The sequence below is a fragment of the Chanos chanos genome, chromosome 5, assembly GCF_902362185.1.
Source record: "Chanos chanos chromosome 5, fChaCha1.1, whole genome shotgun sequence".
NCBI classification, from domain to species: domain Eukaryota; kingdom Metazoa; phylum Chordata; class Actinopteri; order Gonorynchiformes; family Chanidae; genus Chanos; species Chanos chanos.
This window is the reverse complement of record NC_044499.1, coordinates 13,681,264-13,703,717: the sequence shown is the minus strand read 5'-3', so window position 1 is coordinate 13,703,717 and position 22,454 is coordinate 13,681,264. Positions and strand designations below refer to the sequence as shown.

Below are 22,454 nucleotides of genomic sequence, written 5' to 3'. Positions count from 1 at the left end.
ACTCTCCTGGCAGGCAGCTCATGCCCAGTGGAAATCACATTTCGAAAGTCACAGAGGGGGTGAGAGAGAGAGGAAGACAGAGTGTTTGTGTATGAGAAAGAGAGAGAGAGAGAGAGAGAGAGAGAGAGAGAACGAAGAAGCGGGAGAACAGACACTGAGACATTACTCAGAGGGTCCTCTCCGAACACTGACATGGGAAGTCCTATCAGAGTGGCACTGTTGTTCTACAAACTTGTTGAGTCAGAATTGCTGCGGGATGTAGAGACTCATATTACAGCTAAAACTTCCTGTTACTGTAACATTATATTCATGAAACTGAAATATGAGCACCCCAAAACTGAAGACTTAACCCAGAAACTCTCTGCCCGGGTCACAGGAGAACTTACACCTCCAACACCCAGTAGTGCCAATATATTTTTTTTTCTCCTTCACCTTTGTTCTAACACTCTCTCTCTCTCTCTCTCTCTCTCTCTGTTTCTCTCTCTCTCTCTCTCTCTCTCGGCGAGAGCTCCACCTCATCATGTCTGCATTCCTGTGAGGCGGGCCAGGGGTAGGAGAACACTGGCTATCACGTTTCCTGATAGCGGTCCTGACACATGTGGCGCGCCCTTGAACGCAGCTTACAACCACATGTGTCCGCCCCCACTCATCTAACCACCCATCCAAACTCTCACCCGGACACCCCCCCCCCCTCCCCCCGGGGGTCACGTTCAGTGTCACTGCAGGGAGATGATTAGGGAGAAGCCAAGAATCAAAGGAACCAATCCGGAAAATTACAGGAGCGTCAGACAGTCCCTCTGCCCCCTCTACTGTAGAGGAATGCAGTTGATTTGAGTCTGCTCTTTAATTTAGTTCAGTTGGCTGCACTCTGAGACTTTTGGAGTTCTTAGGAGTTTTTTTTTTCCTTTTAGGGTAAAGTTTCAAATACTGTGAATATGAGATATATTTACTGATATAGCAAATGATACTGGGCAGAGAATGAATAATTTTAGAACTGGGTCGTCTGGAGAATGGGGTATCAAAGTCATAGGCAAGTATTTATCTTGCTAATTTATTTGTTCAGTTTGTGTTAGATGATTATACAGTGTAGAAAAAATGTCTCATGGATGAATTTGTTCTAATGAATGGTGTCCAGTCATCCCCTTCCACTGTGACACATTTACTGAGGCTTTAGTGTTTATGTGTTACCCTAACTAATCTTACTACACTTATCACCATGCAAATCATCACTTATTTCTTTCTTATGTCAAAATTACATTTTATTTTATACATTGACAGGCTTTGGCTTCTAATTCTAATTCTAATTCTAAGTTTCTAATTACATTCTTGATTAACATGAGGCAATTGGTGCAGGTGCAAGTAATCAGAGGGCCTATAACCAATGAACCTGAGAAAAGACTTCCCCAATTTGTTTGAAAAGAAATCCATGTTTCTCTTTTCGAAAATACACCAACCCCTAATCACAGCAACACAGACTCACAGAATCATCTTGGCCCACAGAGTCATCACTGGTTATGTGTCACTTCCACTCACCCTTAACTGACTGTCCAATAGGGCAAAAACGATTAGCTGCTCATTCTCTAATCATTCTCCGTGGTTAGCAGACAAACAGAATGCTCTTTAGATCTATTAATATGCAAGTCAGCATTGTCACTGCCATTATTGCACTACAGTTATTGAGTCATCAGTATTCCTTTGGCAGGAAGAAGAATTAGACAGAGTTTAGATATTCCTTTTATACTGGAGATATCATGGTCTGTGCTAACTGATACATGCAATTGTCTTGATCCCAGTTCACATTAGGGAGAGCTTTTAATGCTACGTCTGAGCGCTAGCATTCTGCTAAATTATATTACTACTCTTTTCCACAAACTGCACATAATTAAAAGTCATGTGAGGTAGAATTTTTTTTTTTTTAAATCACTTTTCCAGCTATTTCATTACACCAAAGGCACCATTAGGTGTCTTTAATGTCTGTTTGAAGCCAGGGAAAAAAAGTGGAGATCACAAACACCCTGAAAAAAATAACAGTCTCAGACATTCCTCCACTGTCTCTGATCTCTCCAGCAGCCTGTGTGTGTTTCCACACAGCCTTCTCTACTAAAACTCACCCCGCGCCTTCTGCACACCAGTCAACCTATCCAGTGGAATGATACGGTGCCTTACAAATGTCTCCCATCAAAGCACCAAGTCTAATCTGTTTTGATGGTGATGGAGGAAAAAAAAAAACCCCCACACTTGCAGGGACTTTTTTTGGCTCTCATAAATGGGTGTGTTGGATGGAAGAAAAGTTTGACTGGATAAACAAAAAGGTTAAAGTGATGGATTGAACAAAAGAGAATCCTCTCGACACTTCCTGTTAAATAGACTGTCCTCTGACAGATCTGAGTGCATTCCAGGGGAGCCGACGTGTGTTTGATGATAAGGTAGGCCAACGGAGGTGACAAAGCTAAGCACCATCAAAATTTATTTTATGTTAATGTATAACCAGCTAGAGGACAGCGCCGCGGTGCCCACTGATGGATGATCCAAATGAGGGAAGGAAAAATATTAGCTTTGGCCCAAACCGGAGCAGGAGAACGTTCATTCTCTTTCTTTATCGTAAAATCTCTCTCTCTCTCTCTCTCTCTCTCTCTCTCCCTCTCTTACACACACAGACACACACACACACATATGGTTATACAAACTCCCACCTTGCTCTCTTTCTCTTACACACACACACACATACACAAACACACACACACAAGCAAACATAGGGTCCTGTGCTTTTGATGTGAAGTGTTTCCTGTGCGTCTGTCAGCAGCAGAAATAGTGATTTATCGCTGACCCACACAAAGCTCTCCTCACCTTTAGCAGGTCTCACACACACAGTCACACACACACACACACACACACACACACACACACACACACACACAGACATGCTCTCATTCCCTCCCTCCTGCCCTCCCCTTCTCTTTCATTTGATAGTAGATTACATACAAACTTTCCTTCTTTGACTGCCTCTTCTAAGTCACTTAACTGAAAATTATGATCCCGTGGATGCTATGGACAAGCAAATAAAAAATGGTTTAAAGTAAAAAATCTCAGCAAAACTCCACCTCCACTTGAGGAAAAAAATCGACTACTGCAGTTGTCATGTTTTATAAAAGCTTAATCTGTTCATACTGCCTTTCTCATAGTGATAAACAGTGCTCCATAAAGCCAGTCTTTTCAGCTCATCGCATTGATCAAAGCCTTTTGTTCTTTCAAAAACCCATGCCTCTTCCTCATGCTGCCACAGCATGTGTGTCTCTGAATGTTTATTTCAGATGTTTGTGACAATTCATGCGGTACTTACGACATTAACAAAACATCTAGGTCCCCCTTTTTTTTTATTTATTATGATTGTGCTCTAATTAAAATGCGTGTAATGGTCAGTGTTAATCACACTGACTGTAACATAAATAAGTTTCACATTCCGCGGGCTCATGTGGAGAAAGGGATAGAGTTCTAAGGATGGCGGAGGTGAAACTCATTAAACTCTCATAAATTCTTCAGAAGGAGCTTCTGACAGTCAGAAACAAACAGGCAAAGGGGCAGGAGTCACGGGAAAGAGCCCAGAAACAGTTGGAGTGTTGAAAAAGAGAGAAAAGATATGCTTTATCATTTATTTACACACAGCAGGAGGAACACAGCTAGGACCCTCCTCAAATTTAACACCCAAATAAAAGACACTCCCTAAATCTCTGAATAAAGAAACAATACTATTTTAATTGATATCCGAACAGCTGCCAGCCCCGCCAGTGTTGGGAAGGGCAGAGGGTTGAGTTAAGGAATCCGAGAGTTGCCCACAGACAAACAGTCAAACGCGGAGAAAACCCGCATCACAGGACCTATTGTTCAGAATGTTTCCATGGACTACAAATCATAATTAGATTTTTTTTTTTTTTTTACGTCTGTTCAGGCACTCCATTCTCTGTAATAAGCTTGTGCAAGCAAAAAAACTTTGTATAACAATGTTTGTATAACAATTTTATGGGTTTATGACAATTTTGTGTGTGTGTGTGTGTGTGTGGGGGGGGGGGGGTATGTTGTGTTGTCATTGACCCAATTTGTCCAGAATAACTCATAAGATTATATGATGGTGACTCTGTGTCTGTCCCCTCCCTTACAGCTTTAGAAAAGAGCCAATGCTTTAGTTCCAGTAAACAAACTTCAGAAAGACAGAGGAAGGCAGGGGAGCAGAGAGCAGAGGAGAGGGTAATATCTGTTCCCGTTTTAAGTTGTGTCTGGAGCTGATTAAAGCTATGATGTGCTGGGGAGATGAGAGAGACTCTTCCCAGAACCAGCTTTAATGTAATTAGAGTCATTTTGTATGTTCAGGAGCAGTAAATCAATTTTGTCTTCAGGGAGCTGGTATACCCATGAATATTTTTTTTTTTAATACTGCTTTGCAGTTGTGCAGACAGTAAGCATTCCTGGATAGAAAACAAAGACGGATAACAACATTACACAAACAATGAACATTAAGTTATTACAACTGAACACAAACCAAGCACTTGTGAAATGATCCTGAGTACCTTAGCATTGCACATTCTGACTTGTCATGTTCTTAGAGTCACCCACTGAACTGAATCGGACTAATTTACAGATCCCAGGGAACAAACAGCTGATGACTTTAATTAAGCAGAAACCTGAGAGGTCACACATGATCTCTGGGAAGGATGGCAGCGACGGACACCTCTGTACGTATGCGTTTGGAGGAGCTAGTCAAGGACAGACATGAACCTGTGCCTTTTGACAACAAAGACCTTCTCTCACCTTGTCTTCATAGATTTTAATGCGTAATCAAAACTGTGACACATTTAGTGGAGGCTCCTCTGGCTTTAATTCTGTATCTGAATTTGAATGAATAATAACGTACTGGGAAAATAAAGGTCTCACTAAGCTCAGTGAACAAATACTCAAAGACTGCTCTTGTATCCTTTAAAGACTGAATGAGCGAGAGAGGTGGTGAAACCATGGCAGCTTATTAACTGTCTCGCTCTGGTTCGCTGTCGTCTCTGAGGCTTGGAGAGATGGCCTGATAACCCTGCTCTCTACGTGTGTGTGTGTGTGTGTGTGTGTGTAGGTGGCTCAGTACAAGCACGCTCTTTAAGCCCTGTGAAGAGCTGGAGGTCAGTGACACGCAGCTCTATAAAGACTCTTCATAAAGGCCCAGCTTGTCTCTGCTGCTCTTTGGGGTCACATTTAATAAACATGTTTCTCTGTGGTCCTAGAGGAAGAGAGAGGAGAGGAGATGAGGCAACCCCAACGGTGGAGGTCTGACCCCAGCACGCATCATCATCTGAGACCACAGACAGCTCTTTAATGTGTTATTAAACTAAGGCCAGAGTGTTTTCTTTCCAGACCCCCATTTTCAATCACATCTTATCTCTTCCCTCTCTCTCTCTCTCTCTCTCTCTCTCTTTCTCAGTCTGTGTGTGTGTGTGCGTGTGAATGCAGTCTTTGTGACACAGCCACAGAGCCTGATAGCAGACCAAATGAAACAGCTGCCAATCCAAAAGCTTTGACACCGAGGCAAATTAAACGACCTTGATATATTTGAACTTTTTTGCAAGAGAGGAGAAAAGGTTTGGCTATTCGCTGGTAAATCAAAGAAAAAAGTTCCGAAAAAATGTGTTAGCTGGGAAGCACTAGAGAAAGAGCTACAGTTAGCCAGGCTGCAAGCGTGTTTAGAGTCCTATTGAAGCACAGGTGGAAAAATGATATTTTTTTTTAGCGTGTTGAAATATAGTTCAGTACATCCAAATGTCTTCTCTGCACCCACAAGAGGTCTCACATCACTATAAGGAATATGTTCTCTTTAAACCTTAGTTTACACTGCTCCAGCTCCACTGAATCTGAGTGAAACTGTGATAATGCTTATAAACATGTTATAACAGATATGGTATGCATGTCTGATGAAGAGGGTGTGTGAGTGAACAGCCTGGTCTCTTGAGTTCTGAGGGCGACACATGATGATGGCTTTGTACAGTGTGCTACAAAATTTTAACTGATGGATCTGAAATGAACTATCTGTGAATCTCCTGCACACTCTATCAATTACCTTAAGACCCCTCCTGTCTCTTTGTTTCTTTCTTTTTTTTTTATTGTGTCCTTTATTTCTTTCTTCCTGTCCTTCTGTTAACCATAATCCTCATTCATTCACATCCAGTCGCTCTTACTTCTCCACAACGCACGACGAACGAGTGTCTTTCTCCTTCTCTCTTCCACTCCAATTTCTTTAGTCGCTCCTATCACCCGAGTCCCTGTCCTTCTCTGTTTCTCTCTCTAAGCATGGTACTGAAGTGTAGTGATGAATGTAATTAAAGTGTTTAATTAGATGCTGCTCTTTTCTGGGAAGCCTGTGGTGCTGCTGGGTGGAGGCAGTGTGGAGACAGGAGGTTTGTGGTCTGGCACAGGGGGGAACCAGTGACTGTTAATGGAAACCGGCTGCTCCTTGCACACTGACACACACATACACCACATATGCACACATAATGCACACAAATACACACATTGAGATGCACAAAAAGAAAATACATAGACACATGCATACACACCAAAAACATAAAACAACAACAAAAAAAACCCCAAAACACCGCCCCCCAGTAATATTCACACACTGAAAGAAGAACAAACACTTATACACACATACAAAACGAAATGTCCTTTAATACTAAACACAGAGTGTGTGTGTATGTCACTCACAGGGCAGGATATTGAGGGCTGCTGGCCAGAGAATGCAGAAAACAGATCTCTGGGCATCTCCAGAGCCACCAGTGCAGTAAAGCCCGCCTTTCCCATCAGACACTGACGTCAGTTTTCCATACTGCCATCTTAGCCCAAATTACAGGAGATCTAACCCTTCCTCTGTTAAATGTTAAGAATAGATGGACCTCATGTGTACTGTACTGGAACCCAGCCTTCTCCAACATAACTCTCCGACTGAGAAGCGCATCTGTGTGACTCTTGGGTTTACTTTGATCAACTCTAAGTTGACACTGACTGAAACCACTTTTGTATAACATGAGGCAGTATATGCGCTCGTGTTATAATACCATAGCCTGGTTTGCAATATGCTGGATAACCGCCGTCTTCAGTACTTCAAAATGCAATGTGTTTACTGAAATTTTTTTTACAAATTAAGCATGTTTTCTGAAACTTCACAAAGTGCAAGCTGTGTGCTTACATCTACCAGACTTATCACTGAAAAGTAAAAAAAAAGGAGGAAAACAAGAGACAAGGCACCATCTAGTGGTCAATAAACAGAACTGCAACTGAAGATTCTGCAAGGTCCACACTAACATTCACACTAAAAATCTTCTGCCTTGGACAAATTTGACACAACTGTCAGCATTCATTCACAATGAAGATAATCTCACTAACCAAACCAGTATTTATAGTGAAATAGAAGAGACATAGCCAGCATCAATTAGTTAATTACATTTTTATTTCAAAAATAAAAACACAAATCAGTTGCATCAGTTGTTTAGGCTCTGTGTTGTTGAAATGCTGAATGAGAAATGGACAAGCCCAGTCAACTGTGGGCAGTCTACATGAGAGAAGGATTCAAACTCTGTAAAACCACAGGAACAGAAGGTAGGAGGGAGGTGCACTATGTGACCTCTGGCCTCTAAAGTCCAAAGTCAAAGGTCATGTGGTTCCTCTAGGTGAGGTCTGGAAGCCAACATGCCAGGGCAGGCAGCTGTGTCCCATTCCGGGGAATGACAGGAGAGATGAGAGGATTCCGTCAGATAATAGTACAGCTTAGCAGGTCATTAAATATTAAAACAGCCCTTCAAAAGATGGCATATTATTCCAAGAAATATATAAATATTGTTTACTTCCTCACATATAATGCTAAATCATTTGGTGTGCGTGTGTGTGGGGGAGAGAGAGACAGAGAGAGAGAGAAAGAGAAAGAGAAAGAGAGAGAGAGAGAGAGAGAGAGGGGGGGGGGGGCAATTGTGAAAATCATAACCACAAAGACACTATAAGATTATAGATTCAAACAAATTCTGATAGAGATATTTACTATTTCTGTAACCTAACAAGCATGTATATTTATGTACAGGACTTCAAAACAATGACATGAAAGAAAGTTGCACTTCTTCTGTGAAGGTGATAAATCAACGGAATACTGGAGACATGTGATAGTTGACTAGCGATGTGGTTGCCGTGACAACCGTGTGGTTAAATGCTGTTTGGGTTCACATGTTTAAGTTCCTGTGTAAACACACTATTTGCTTTGGAGTGCCATCTTAAAAATACATTGAGGTTACATAAATTAAGCATCTCATTATTTTTTTCTTCTTTAAATCACAAATTCCATAAGGCAGTTTCTGTCATCTGTCATCATATTTTCCCCATAACGGACAGGCTGTATAAATGGAACCCCGGTTCAACTATTTTCAAAAAAATGCTCAATTTCTTGTTTGCTGTGCGTTTTGCAGTATCAGGTTGACTGGATTGGCTGGGTGGTTAGTTTCTGGGCGGAGTTTGGGGTGAGGCATTAGTGCATATCTGTCCCTGCAGCACTGCAGAACAACCCACTGGACTGCTGCTGGCGTTGAAGGTCACAGGTCAAACATCAGAACTTGTGTTTGATTTCTTGCAGGTGAGGAAGTGAAACTTTTCTTTACGAGGTCAGGTGTTACTCCTAAATGCAAAGACAGAAAAAGGGGAGATTACAAAACATGCCTGTTCTTTCAACTTTGGAGCAAACATGGATATGTTTGTGTTTTCATTTCACAAAGCCTACGTAAGATGTCAGAGAGATGTTATCCGTGTGATTTCATGCATATTTGTGACAATGTTATGAGAGGTCATTCTGGAATAAACATTAAAGGTCTCAGTAAAAGTTAGCATCAAATCTTTGTGCAACAAGCGCACATCCCACAATGGGACACATCTCAGGATGGCACAGAACACATGTCTATTTGTAATTCAGAGTTACTGACTCTGTCAGCAAATATATCAATAATATACACAATCACTGGCACATCACACAAGCTTCACTTCACGCCAAAACCCATTTCTTAACTGCTAAGAAAGGTGGTTGTATAATAATAAATAAAAAGGAGATTAAAACATCACATCAGCATGATTTTACAATGTGGTTGTGCGTTATGATGAAACCAGGCCCATGCTTTCATAGAGGGATCATAATGAGTTACTTCAATCCAAAGCACACTGGGTTCATTTATATGACATTCATTCACTGACACAAACAAAAAAAGCATTCACAAATTTCATATTTTCATGTTTATACAAGAAATGAGGATATCATGAAAATATGTTGTTAGTAGCCAAAACAATGAGATGAAAAGAAAATAATTATGAAAGAGAGGGTCAGTCCATCCTGCAGGTGCAGGTTCATGAAAAAGGTCTGCTTAACGATCACACACTTGAGAGCCATTCACATGCGTGAAATACATGACCATACACAAATGCTATCTCGCTCCTGTGCCTTGTCGAGGAGAAGAAAACACTTCCTCTGACTATCACACAAACCAGTGTCTGAACATATATCATATATTAGATATTCTGTATGAAGAATGTCCCCAGTCTTATTCAGCTAGTTTACTTAGCCGATCGCAACAGCTCTGAGAGACAACAGTCAATAATTTTTAAAGTGGTAGTCAATACCGGTGAGGGCAGAGTTTTCCATCTGTGTAATTAATTTTACTGCCTCATTGATCATTCGCTCTATCACACAGATGAGACAGACTGTGATCGTGACTAAAGCAGAGTGCTACACATGGCTCATTAGAAAGTGTCTGATGAATTGAGCAGATCTGCAGAGCATCTGTTGAGTAGAAATTAACAACTCATGAGGCCTTGGCTCAGACCAAAGCTTTGTCTGTCACCGTAGGCTGTGATGACTGACGCAAAGCTAAAAAGTCTGCAAGTCAGCTGAAGCAGCCTAAATAACATACAATCATATCCCCAGCAGGGGGAGCCATAAGAGAGAGAAATTTGGCAGAGGCTTAAAGTTGCGGGGTCAGTAGAGCAGCTGCAGCTTTAGCAAGGTACCCCAGCAAAACTAGCACCACAGGTTAGTATTGCTGATAGCGGTGAAACACAATGACTGGAATCAGTAAACGTACAGCAACGACCAAGTGAGAGCTAATGCCGCGTGCTGAGTCCGCAAGTTGCGGACCGAATTCTCCCAGGTAAAGCACACCGGAGAGAATCTTACCTGTGTCATTGGCTGCTCTCGCTGGGCGAGATCTCTGTCTCTTTATGGACCACTACTTTGGTGACCGACATGTCGGGATGCTGCTCTTTAACTTCTTTAATAGCTTGGGCAAGAGCCTAGCTCAGAGCAAACCCCCCCACCCCCGCATGATGACCAGAGAGAGACAAAGAGGACGGAGGAAGAGGATGATCAGAATTAGGGACGTCCATGTTGCGTTTCAATAAATGTATCAAAGCTACAGACGTTTCACAACGGTTGATTTGACGTTTAGCTTCAAGCATTAGAGCAGCAGTTGTTTTCATGTTCTTTTTAATTCATTTAATACTGCCGAGTTAGTCCAAACCTTATAGAACAAAACTGGCCATTGGTCTGAAAACTATTAAAATGCATCACATATCATTTTACTTTCAAAAAGTTTTTAAACTTTCTGTTACTGTTACTGTTTTTTTCATCGAACGACTACTTAAAACAAAGCATTCAATATTTGAAGATGTGGTACCCACGCTTTGAGGGGGAGAATTTCTCCCCAAGACAAACAAAAAAGGCTTAAAGCTTGAGCTTTTAGAGCTCCAAACCTTTAAAAAAACAAAATGTTCTTCCCAACAGACACTTTAATTCACAAGTTACATGTGAAAAGAAAGTACAGGGAAAAAAATAGTAGAGGGTTTTCTGTCCATCATCTTGTGTATCAAAAATCACACAGTAAGGCTGAGAAACAATGGTTAAATCAAACCTTTGTCAACTTGTGTAAAAAGGTGAAGCCTTCTTCTTCCTTTCTGGTTCTGTGTGTGAAGGGTTTTTTTGGGTTTGAGTTTGGGTTTGAGAAGATGAGAAGAATGCTCTGTACCTGGTCATGGTCAATGTCTGTATCTCCCGTGATTACGATCCTCTTCTCGATTCGCGTCTCTGAGATGCCACCTTTCACCGTCTGTGGGGAAAAGGGTCTTTTTAGCAAAATACTGCTGATTCGACGGGTGTAAAGTTCCAACATTTCTCACTCTCACTTTCAGTCCAGTTTCATTTCACAGAAATTAGCATCAAAAGTTCTAACATAAATATTCCTTAAAAGACTTATATCCCCATTGCGCATATTAACTATCATATAGAACATATTAAGTAACGTAGAAGTATTATACAGAACTGTCTGAAGATCAGACCTTTGTGATGTGTGTTGTGGTGGTAGTACTGTTGTTTTCTGAGGTGATGGTCTGTGCACTCATGAGAATCCCTGGATCAGTGTCATTGTTCTCATCAACCTGTCACACACACCCACGCAAAAGGGGAGGAGACCCGCACGTCCAAAACACAGATTAACAAACAGTTCTCGTAGTTTCAATACACAGTAGCATCATTCAAAATGCATATATAATGTCCCTGTACCTCAGCGGACTCGTATGTGATGGTCTTTGTCTCCGTCTGGACCACCGGAACCTCTTTGGCAATCGTTTCCTGCACGCTGTTCTCTGGAGATGGCTAGATGTGGGAACAGTACAGAAATGAGAATGGACTAAGACCATCCACATCTGAAGGTTACTGAGATTAACCTGAGATTCTGACAAAACAGGTTTGTGTCTTCAGGTTTAAATCAGCCCGCTTTTTTCCCCCCAATATATTGCTTATATATATTTTTTTTTACTGTCAACCATATCCAAATGTTAAAGAACACAAATAACAGCAGTTGTGATATGAACCTACAAGGAAGTAAAAGTGTTTGAATCATGCAGATTTTAACATGCATGAGAAATCCCAACAAGAAAAAAAAGGTATAACTATGTGGGAAGCAAATCTCCATTTGGATAACAGTGAAATATGCATTGCCAACCCAAGATACTGATAACGTTTTTAAATTCGAGTGGATCTGAATCCATAACCGTTCATGCAGTGGGATATAATCACTTGTGTGCACATGCAGAATTCCATGTTGGGAGAGAAAATTTTTGGCTATCAGTCAAAATTTCCTCTGATTGCATCACACGTCAAACAGAGTCAGAAAAGACAGAGATCCCCTTCTGAGTCCAGGATTAGTCAGAGGTTGTGCCAGACGTGAGTGGAAAGGGGTGAGGTTAATTGTCCCGGCACACCGACTGTGCTTGATTACCTCAGGGAGAGGCTTAGCGGCAGGGCTAACAGTGTTTGAAGAGAGGGGGCTGGCATCTTGTTTGTTCTCCTCTGCTTTCTCTGGGTCTTCATTCTCTTGTTTCTTTATTGAGATGTGACTCTGGTCTGAAGGTTCTTGTTCTTCTGAGCTTTGACCAGCAGAGGGAGCAGATTCTGAGGCGTCACCTGATTCTCCGGTGTTCTCCTTCTCCAAAACCTCATCACCTGATTCTGCGGTGTTCTCCTTTTCCAAAACCTCTTGCTCCTCAGCTTCAGATAAGTGAACATCAGGAGGTGGCATGTCAGTGTTGTCCTCCGATTCTTGCAATTTGGAACTTGCGTCATCGTACTCTCTCTCTTCATCTTCATATGTTGTCTCCAGCTCCTCAGCAAACCTTACCCGATGGCATCCTCCAACCACTGGCTCCACCTGGGAACGTGAAAGGGCATCCTCTTTGACGGGGGTTACGGAGATTTTCAGTGTATGTTTTGCTACAGTGGTCTCCTCTGTTAGATTTGACATCTTGTCTTGTGTTGGGACTGAGTCCTTTCGTTCGTCAACACTGCACTGGACTGGTAGATGATGAATTGCTGGGGCTCTGATAGCTTCTTCTTGTGTTTCTGTGTCTGTCTTCTCTGACGTATGCTCTTCCTCAGGACCAGGCTGCTCACGGCTTTCAGTTACAACAGCGCCGAGGTGCCTCTCTTCCGTCTTCTCCTCTCTCATCTCAGAGGGGAACGTTCTTTTTTCTGCTTCGCCTTCCTCATCTTTTTCGGTGGTGCTCTGAACTTGTTCCGTGTCTGTAGTTTGAGCTTCACCAGCATTTGCTGATACTACAATACTCTGATCAAAGCCTTGTTCTGACGTAGTCACCTGATCCTCTCCAGCAGTAAATGAGGGAGAGGCCTCCTCAGAGCCCTCAACCCTTACATATTCAGCAGTTTGCTCCTGCTCTGCAAAACCATTTTCAATATCTGCATTAAGAATGTCTTGAGGAGTATCTGCTTGGGCATTACGTTCAAAATCTTCTATTTCCAACCCCTGAGCATTTGCTATATTCTGCTCATTCACTACTACACCCAAGGGAGCAGAAGGAGGTGTACTCCCAGCACTGCTCTCCTCGCTCTGAATTTCTGCTGTAACTTCCAATGGCTGGATATTCACCATAGCTCCAAAATGCGTCTGTTCCTCATAAGGAGGTGGTAGCTCCTCCTTCATTGCCTCCGTGTCTCCCTCAGTCATCAACACCTTTTCCGCAGCTGCAGCCTCCCCGTGGGTCTCCTTCAGCTCATCTGAGCTCTGTGAGAGACAAACAGCACTTTACATCACTGTGGTCTCATCAATGACAGATGAACATCAGTGCATTCAGTGTATACGTCTAAGAGTGATTTGTGATATCAGTTGTTTAGTCTTGGGTCAATATCATTTAATTGCTCTTTGCACACAGGAGTGGAATTTAATATTTTTGAATGTAATCTGATATCTGCTTGTTGACTGTTTAAACTGAGAGAAAACTAATTATTCAGTTAGTGACAGCATTGCAAAAAGATACTGGCACCCACTTTCAATGTGTAGATTATGGGGGGGGATTACAAGATGGATTAAAAAAAAAAGAATAATACTAGTTAATAATACTAGAGTTAGTTTTTGTGATAACAAAAAACCCTTTATGTACTACTACCATAAACATACATTTTCATCATTCGTTTAACATGCATAACAGGGGTAATGTTTGCATGGTTTTGAGATGTGGCTTGGCTTTTTGCACATTATTGAGTGTTTCATGCTTAGTGCCTCTGCATACACGCACACTGAGGTAAAAATGCCACTGGATCACATTTGTGACGAGAGATTAGTTTTGACAGATGAAGCACCTGGAGGACAATATGAGCCTGAGTGGAGACACCCTCCTCTAGGCTGGTATGCGCTAAAAACACCACAGCGCCCTGCTGAGGGTACGCCTCAGTGTAGGAAAGTTTAGACTGACACACAGAGACACAGACAGAGCAAGAGACAGTCACAACGAGCATGAGATGAAAAAAAAAGAAAAGTAAATGGCACAATCATTAAAATAAATTAAAAGAAAAAAAACGAGGCAATACTGTCAACTGTCTGAGCTTCTTGGAATATCCGGTTTGGTAACCGCCAAAATAACACTGGTGCATTTCTCCCTCTGGTGCTCACTGAATAAAAAGAATGACATCAACCCACAAGGATGAACCTTGTAAGGCATGCTAGATAAGATAGTAGGGCTCACTGACGACAAACACCAAAAAACTGCACTTTCAACGAACCATGAACTACATGCTTCAGCTTCTCTAAGCAGCTTAGCCGATATTAAGTTCTAGACTCTAACCCATGATCTAAGAAGACTTTGTTTACCTCTGTCTAAATTCTTTGTGGATCTGAGATACTTGAGTTCACTTTGGAAAAGAAACTGGAGCATTAGCAGTACTCAAAGCTTTGGTATGGACTCCTATATTTGAAGTCCAGATTAACAAATGGATACACTCATCCTTAGCAGACTCATCAACTAAGTTAAACACACAACAAAGTCGTAGCTTTAGCACAGTATCACTGATAATTGCCTGTGTTAGCAAAGTTTAGCAACGTACAGCTGAAAAAGCCAGATATCCAACAGAGGTTATGAAAGTTTTAAGAATTATGCGTGTCTGAGGGCGGTCAAGACGGTGGCTTAGATTTAAGCACAATCCAACGCTATCAACAGAGTGGGGATAAATTGGACTAAAAGGTGGACAAAAGGAGGTACAGCTTTATTAACTGCACGACACCACGATTCAGGATTTGGCCAAAGCAGTTTCAGATGTGGTTAGTGCTCCCAGGCCAAAGTAAGAAACTATTTTATTCTCCTGTTAGGCAGTGGGTGTGGTCTGAGGGGAGGTCACGGGTGAGGTCAGAGCAGCAGACACAGGGACAGGTGGATACCAGGTGTGTCGTACCCTCACTTTGAAGATCGGTGATGTTTTGGTGATGTAGTGAGCAGAGACTATGCTAGACTGCAGCGGCTCTGCACCCGCCTCTTTCTGGAAGCGAGCTGAACTCTGAGCCTTGTCTCGCCGCATTAGCGTTCGTTCCCCCATTCCCTCAGCCCTTGGCACGGTGTTACACACAGGCTTCTCCACAACAAAGGTAGAGACAGTCTCTCTCTTGTAATCAGTTTGTTTCTTTGTCACACAACCGGCTGTAAAAATCTCCCCAATGTCATCAATAATTTTCAGTCTTGATGCGATTAGAGTCTCGCTGTGGTCATGGTAATCCTCTTGCCGAGCTGTTTTTGTGACGGTGGAGCCAGTGTCCTCGTCTTTTCGGCCAGAGACAGAGCCTGAGCAGGGAGCGACATGAGCTGGGGCTGCGATAAAGATTTCTCTGATGTAGTCAGTGTCTTCCAGAGACATGTTATCTGCCTCTGCGTTGAGGTCAATGTCTTCTCTTGACACAGCAGGAACCTCATTCTTCCTCATAGTGAAATATCTTCTCTCATATTCAGATACATTCTGCTTAGTGTCAGCTCTTTCTAGGTTATGATTTGTAGACTCTATGACATCATGTCCTCCTGCTTTGATGGACACTTTTGTTGACTCTGGAGAACTATCCGGAGTATCCTGAGTCACATGCTGACGCTGTTCACTCCAGCTCTGCGTTGTCCTGCTGGCCATCTCTGATGATGATGATGCATGAACTATCTCCGTTGTTGGAAGTGATACAAATCTCTTGTACTCTTCTTCTGCTGCATGGTTACGGCTGACCTTTTGTTTGTCAGTTACAGATGGTAAACATTTGAGATCTTTTTCTTGGTCAGTGGAAATTTTAATCTTCTCCACTGTGTTACTCACTGGGATTTTCTGATCTGATACCTCGAAAAGGACTTTACTAACCACCAACCTGTCCTATATGTAAGATATAACCAAGGTTAGCAAATTGCTTAAAATGTTTAGGGTCATTTCTGGACAACACAATCCAAAAAAAAAAGGAAAAAAAAAAGATTTCCAAGATGATGTAGCACGCAAGTAAGATATGAAAAATGTCCCATCTCTATAATGTTGAATGAACATTAATTTCAGGCTCACTTTGTAAAAGGATCTTCACTGACTTTGAGTGACAATTCACTCAACGGTTTATGGCTATAAATGTGTGGTAGGATATATACTGGTCCTGCTACAGATCTTAACATGTATACTATATAACATGTATGGCCAGTTGATAAGCTGACAAAACAACTTGTCCACTCCTTAAAAAACATTTCAGTTCTTAATGAATTCCCAGCGACATGACTCTTTAGTCCTTGTCAGTTGACATGACAAATACACTTAAGAATTTAATTGAGCACTTCAAAAAGGGAAGTAATGTTTATCTCATTGATCTGAGGGTCATACAGGCTTATAAAGGACGGTCTCTCTTCTGACAGTATATTAATGTGACAAGATAAGCAGAACTAAAAACAATATTCATTTGTAATAATCTGGCTCCCTACCTCAGTAGCATCAGCTTGCTGCTTGTCCTGAGAATCTGCTTTGGCATCTTCTGTTGTCTACAGTGAAAAAGACAATATCATTGGCATATGATCATGTTAATTATAACTCTGATGACGGTTAATTATAGCAAGCGTGGTTCCTACAGACCATTGGATCTCTCAGTGATTACACTCTATTTGGGAACATTAAAACTGTTAGAGGATTCAAGTTATGATAAGAAAGAGGTCAAAACCCATGAGTGTTAAATACACCATGCACACTTAAACTCTTGGAAGAGTAAGTAATTAAAACAAACAAACAAACAAACAAACAAACAAAAAGTTTTATCCAGAAAATAGATAATAATAAGTCCAAACTGCACACACTGTTACTGCTACAGTGAAATTTAAATCTCAGCTGAGTTAAATTCAAATGTTAGTGACAAACACAGTCACTACATAGAGAATAACTGTCACAGATTCTGTTGTGATGTGAGATCCTCTACCATCAACTGTTAAAATCGAGCAGCTATGCAAGTATTCTAGAATTCAAGTTTCAAACATATGGAACATTTAAATATTAAAAGACTCCAGAACTCCACAACGGACGGCTCAAAGGTCATTATGACATGCCATGAAAATGGAGGTGTACATGCAAAAATGGCCAATGCAACACATGCCAAGCACCCAACTCCTAGCACTGCTTACGTGCTGTAAGGGCACAAGAAGTTCGACCATGGGCGTGTCATATAGCCGGGGGGAACGCACAGGGGAAGATGACAACCTCCTGTCCCATTCTGTCAGACCTGAGGTATTGGGGCATGTCTCCAGAAATGACCTCTTCAACTCACTTATGTTGGTCTGATGCTTAACCAGCTGTTCAGTGGTGTCAGTCTCCTGACCGAGCAATCACAGAACAGGAAGGGCAGGAGGAGGCGGGACATACAGGTTTGTGTTTAGAGTGGTGTACAGTTTGAAGCTTATAGCACAGGCATGCTGAACTGATAACCAGAGTAAATGAATAAATTGGTGAAATTGGTGAAGGTATGAAATCATGTAAATGTTAAGGCAGACCAGTAAATTCAGAACCACATGCTTTGACAACATAAAGTCCTGATTATGAATACCACTGCTTTTCTCACACAAAACCCCCATGAATTTCAGAAGACACATCCATACAAAAGGAGAATTAAATAATATAACTCAACTAAGAGTCTTGTCCAACACTAAAAATCAAACAAAAACATTCAATATGAGTTTTGTGCAACATTCCCAAGTCCTGTTAGATTTAGAGCCAACCCAGACAACACACACAATGAGTGTTCACAAGTGTTATGGTTACTCTGCAGTTACTCAATTCTACACAACATCTCCAGTGATTTCAAGACACCTCCAAACTCCTCATATCGGATCATATTAAAAGTATATTGTAGAACCAGTAAGGTTCACATATGGACAAGACCATCTGTGTATACTGGCCATTAACATTCTGCATCACGTGATTTCCTCTCATGCATCTTACTCTAATTCGCCACATTCAAACAGGTGAATGTTAATTTTTTTTTCTAAGCATGCTTTGGGTACTTAACAAACCTCTAACATGAGGTTACTGTGTTTGACAAAGACATTCTCTCCCTTTATTCGCTTTATGAAACTGCCCTGGGAACAGAAAAGAACATCTTTTTGTGTCATTTGTGTTCTGCCCCCCCCCCCCCCCCCCAACAGGCAGAAGTTGGAAATGCTGTCCATTGTGAGCAGTAAGATAACAAAAGAAGGGAAAATCCACTTCACTGACTCATAAGTGAAAAATTGCTCCACGATTCCACTGAAATGGATGAAATGAAACAACTGGTATGTTTGACAGAAACTTCCGTTATTCAGTTTCAAAACCAGCTCAGTTCAGCTCAAGATCCCATTAGGAAATAAAGTGTGTTTAGTAAGAGTCATCCAAACGCAGTATAGTCTACCGCAGGAATCTCAACATTTCATATAAACTGTCACTTCATTTTTTCTTCAGTTTTAAGGAAAGCAAATACATGCTATTCATGATAAGAGTGCACTGGACCTTAAAACAGTTTAAGACGATTCTAGGCATTAAATGAAACTGAATATCATTTGAAGTCAAAGCCAAGCAGTTACAGCCATATATACATGGGACACATCATTGTACATGGCCACAACAAAAGAAAAAAAAAAAAAAGATGAATCACTGTTGCACTATGACAGCATACACGAAGCACTGGTCTCAGGAGAACTCGTTCCATCACAATAGCTTATGTGTCACGATGCTGTCAGAATGATTTCTGACAGCATAATGGAGCAAACAAGGTTGCCACAGAAACCCACAGTACCTGTGTTCTCAGATCAGACTCATCATCCTCCTGCTCTGACTGAATGTCGTAAATCCAGTTAAGCAAGGAGAGGAAATTGGATATTATTCACAACATGCCATAAGATAGTATCTCACATCCCTGTAATTGTCTTACACAACCAAACAGAAAAAAAATCAGTAGTGTGTAACAGTGGACTGAAAGTTCCTTTATGTATTTATGGATGTTTTTTTTTCTTTTTCTTTGTGCTCTGTTGTCAGTAGGATCATGAGATCAACCTGTAAGTTCTTACGACTGAACAATGCACAAACCTCAGTTGCTGTTGTCTCGTCATCATAGGCAAAGTCTGTCTGCTCGCTGTCTGTCTGTTTCAGTTACAGAATTTTCCAATGGAATGCAAGAACAGAGAAAACCCATTCAGTCAAAATCTGGCCAAATATACTGACCTCAAGTATACTTCATTCAAATGACACTTAATGACAAATACAGATGGAGGTGTAATGAGGGTGATGAAGAGGTTCCTTTAAAGCAGTGGTACACACAGAGAGTTCATGAGAGTGAAAAGTCCTGTATCAGAAACAACTTTAGTTTTGTATTCTGTCTAAGGGGAAGCTACGGTCTTGCTATGGTCACGTCCAAGTACAAAAGAACGGCACCTTGTAGACACCTCTGTAAATAAAGTACATTACGCGATGCATTCTCATTACTCACTGGAAAAACTGAAGGTGTTCATCACTCGTGAAAATGCACACAACTGAGTACTGCTGCGCTGTCTGATATGACGGATATGATAAAGCAACTTAATGACTTAACAGTGCTCTGACTATAATTCACCTGCTTTCTCTCTGAGCCCTCTGTATCATCAGTTTACACCGTGATGACGATGGTAGGGAAGATGGAGTTCTTCTGCATTGTTAGGCTGAGCCTTTGAACAACACCGAATGACATGACAGTAACAGAAAATCTGCAACAGGCAGTTCCTGATAATGTCTTACACACCACAAACAGATGGAAGTTGAGCTGTGACTCACAGACAACGCATTTGAACATGTCAGGCAATTCAACTGTTGAGGGTTTGACACAATGTTCGGTTTCAGCAAATTTGGGAAAATGTTGACATTATTCAAGTGTCTCTCTGGTAAGATAAACAATTTTTTCACACAAACACGAAAAGTGTGTTGTACTTATTTTGTGTCCAACCCTGCATCAGTGCAACATGGTCGAGTGTGTATTTAAGTGCACTTGAAATGGCGCAGACACAGCACAATGAGTGAGGTGACTCAGCGGAGACCCAGAGACAACGCTCTCCAGCTCCGCGGGACGACAACGAAAACAAATGAGAGAAAATGAACGGGCGGACGCGGCGCCGCTCCAGGTAGGTTCTGTCGTGCGACACACACCTCTTCCTCAGAACTGTCATGGAAACCCTGGACTAGCGTGGCACTCAGTGAAGCTGCCTTTGGCTCCAGGTAGCAAAGACACAGGGCCAGGGGAAAGGATAGGGTGAGAGCGTAGGGAACGGAAAAAGAGGTGGAGAGGAGGAAGAAGAAGATGAAAAGAAAACAGGGGATGAGTGAGGGCGATTTGATGGGCAGGAAGTGCTGGAGGCTCTCCGGGAGGAAGTGGAGCTCGGACAGGTCGGGGAAAGACAGGTAGCCGTCGTCGTCCAGGAGGGAGGAGAGGTCGGGGAGGTGCAGAGAGAAGGAGAAAAGCGTGCCGCCTTTGGCTCGGTTCTGGTCCAGCCTCTGCTTACGGGCGGACAGAAGCAGAGCCTGCTCCTCTAGCAGGGCGGCCTTACGGTCGGCGCGGGCCTGCCTCTGACGGCAGCCCGCAGTGGTTTTAGCCGGGCTGACGGAGGCGGCGCGTTTACGGGTGCTCTCCCTGCGCCTTCTCCGCACTTTGGTGGAGGAGACGGGGGAGGAGGGAAGGGAAAGCTCAGAGCCGAGGGGATCAGATGAGTAAAGACAGGGGGGGCACTGAGGAGGTGAAAGGGAGCAGAGGGGGGCAAAGAGGAGTGCAAATGTTGAGGTGGAGATAAAACGTGAGGAGATGCACACGTACAAGAGCATGATACAGGGTCGAAAGATGGGCAAAAAAAGAAAGGCTAATTAGTTTAATAAGTCATTCAAATGAAAGAAGCAATAAAATCTACTTTATACTGAGAACTGAAGACCAAAACTTTGAAAACAACTTCACAAATTATGCTCCTGCCGTTTTTTTCTGCTGCTAATATAAACACAAGTAGAGTGTATAGATATGAAGCAAGTATCCAGGTTTTAAGGTTGACACGCAACCGCGCTTTAAATATGACCATACAGTATTTGACTTTCCAAGGGAAACACATACTGATATCATCAGTACTGAGTAAGAGTATGGACCCATCTAACGTATTCATAACTGCAAAACACAATTGCAATCCTTCACCATCAGTCATTATAAAGTAATTAAGACCTACTCTTGACCCCAGTGCCACTGCTCTCTACACAAAACAAGCTGTCTATCAGAAACCTGGAATTACCACAGACTGAGCAATTAAAGGGAACATTAATGTACGTGTTTGACCCTCGTCAGCGGTTTATTGATTACTGTTATTTGCTTCTGATGCAGAGAGCACGGGGGAGTAGCCACATTGATGGGTTACCTTGGAGACAGGAGTAGAGGGTGCGGGTTCAGATGACTCTGTGCCGACGGTCTTCTCTTCCTCCGCCGCTTTTTCCTCCTCTGCTTTTATCTCCGGTGTTACCGTGGTGATGAGGTCACCTGTGACTTTGGCGGTTCCGTCGGGTTTAGGGTCCTTCATGAGGTTTTCGTGGTTGGCAGAGACGGGGGCTGAAAAAAGAGGGGAAACTTTTAGCAATGAACATGTTGTATATGAACATTCAACCGAATGTTCCACAGAAAAAAAGCTGTCATTTTTTAAAATTTTTTAATTAAAAGAATATGCAATCTCTGTTCTGAGGAGGTGTAGTACGCAAGTAGCTTTCCCATGTACAACAAATATTTAATAGTCATCATGAAACCAGTCACAGCAAAGGGAAACTATTTGGAGAACAAAAGGCACTTAACAATAACACAGAGAGCAAAGCGAGAAGTATCTATTATGACAAAACAGTCTCCTGTTTCAAGTCTCGTTTACAAGACACAGAGGTTGCGGAGTTACCATTTGTAGTTTTATGTTATTTGAAAAGTTCTTTTTAAAAGCTATAAAAGCTAACTCATCCTCCCTAAAGGACGGGCTTCTCATTTCCAACCCTGCTGCCACAAAGCAAAGCAAAGCAATTTCACACAAAGTGTCGGATCATCAAAATGAGAGAGCAAACAAAATTA

The 22,454-nt window shown here is 42.0% G+C and overlaps 1 protein-coding gene across 1 annotated transcript in view; it reads right to left on the bottom strand.

Moving 5' to 3' along the window:
- Positions 1 to 8,618: 8,618 nt before the first annotated feature.
- Positions 8,619 to 22,454, bottom strand: part of LOC115812188 (band 4.1-like protein 3) — a 29,397-nt gene continuing 15,561 nt past the window's right edge. Inside the window, exons 13-27 of the mRNA XM_030774673.1 lie at positions 21,769 to 21,956; positions 20,528 to 21,103; positions 19,439 to 19,492; positions 19,149 to 19,187; positions 18,391 to 18,456; positions 17,506 to 17,694; positions 16,819 to 16,875; positions 15,287 to 16,093; positions 14,201 to 14,308; positions 13,491 to 13,625; positions 11,609 to 11,701; positions 11,386 to 11,484; positions 11,076 to 11,156; positions 10,229 to 10,344; positions 8,619 to 8,686 (exon numbers count right to left, since the gene is read on the bottom strand). Of these exons, the coding sequence (XP_030630533.1) occupies positions 10,234 to 10,344; positions 11,076 to 11,156; positions 11,386 to 11,484; positions 11,609 to 11,701; positions 13,491 to 13,625; positions 14,201 to 14,308; positions 15,287 to 16,093; positions 16,819 to 16,875; positions 17,506 to 17,694; positions 18,391 to 18,456; positions 19,149 to 19,187; positions 19,439 to 19,492; positions 20,528 to 21,103; positions 21,769 to 21,956 (2,603 nt within the window). The 3' untranslated portion in view covers positions 8,619 to 8,686; positions 10,229 to 10,233. The remainder of the gene's footprint in view (positions 8,687 to 10,228; positions 10,345 to 11,075; positions 11,157 to 11,385; positions 11,485 to 11,608; positions 11,702 to 13,490; positions 13,626 to 14,200; positions 14,309 to 15,286; positions 16,094 to 16,818; positions 16,876 to 17,505; positions 17,695 to 18,390; positions 18,457 to 19,148; positions 19,188 to 19,438; positions 19,493 to 20,527; positions 21,104 to 21,768; positions 21,957 to 22,454) is intronic.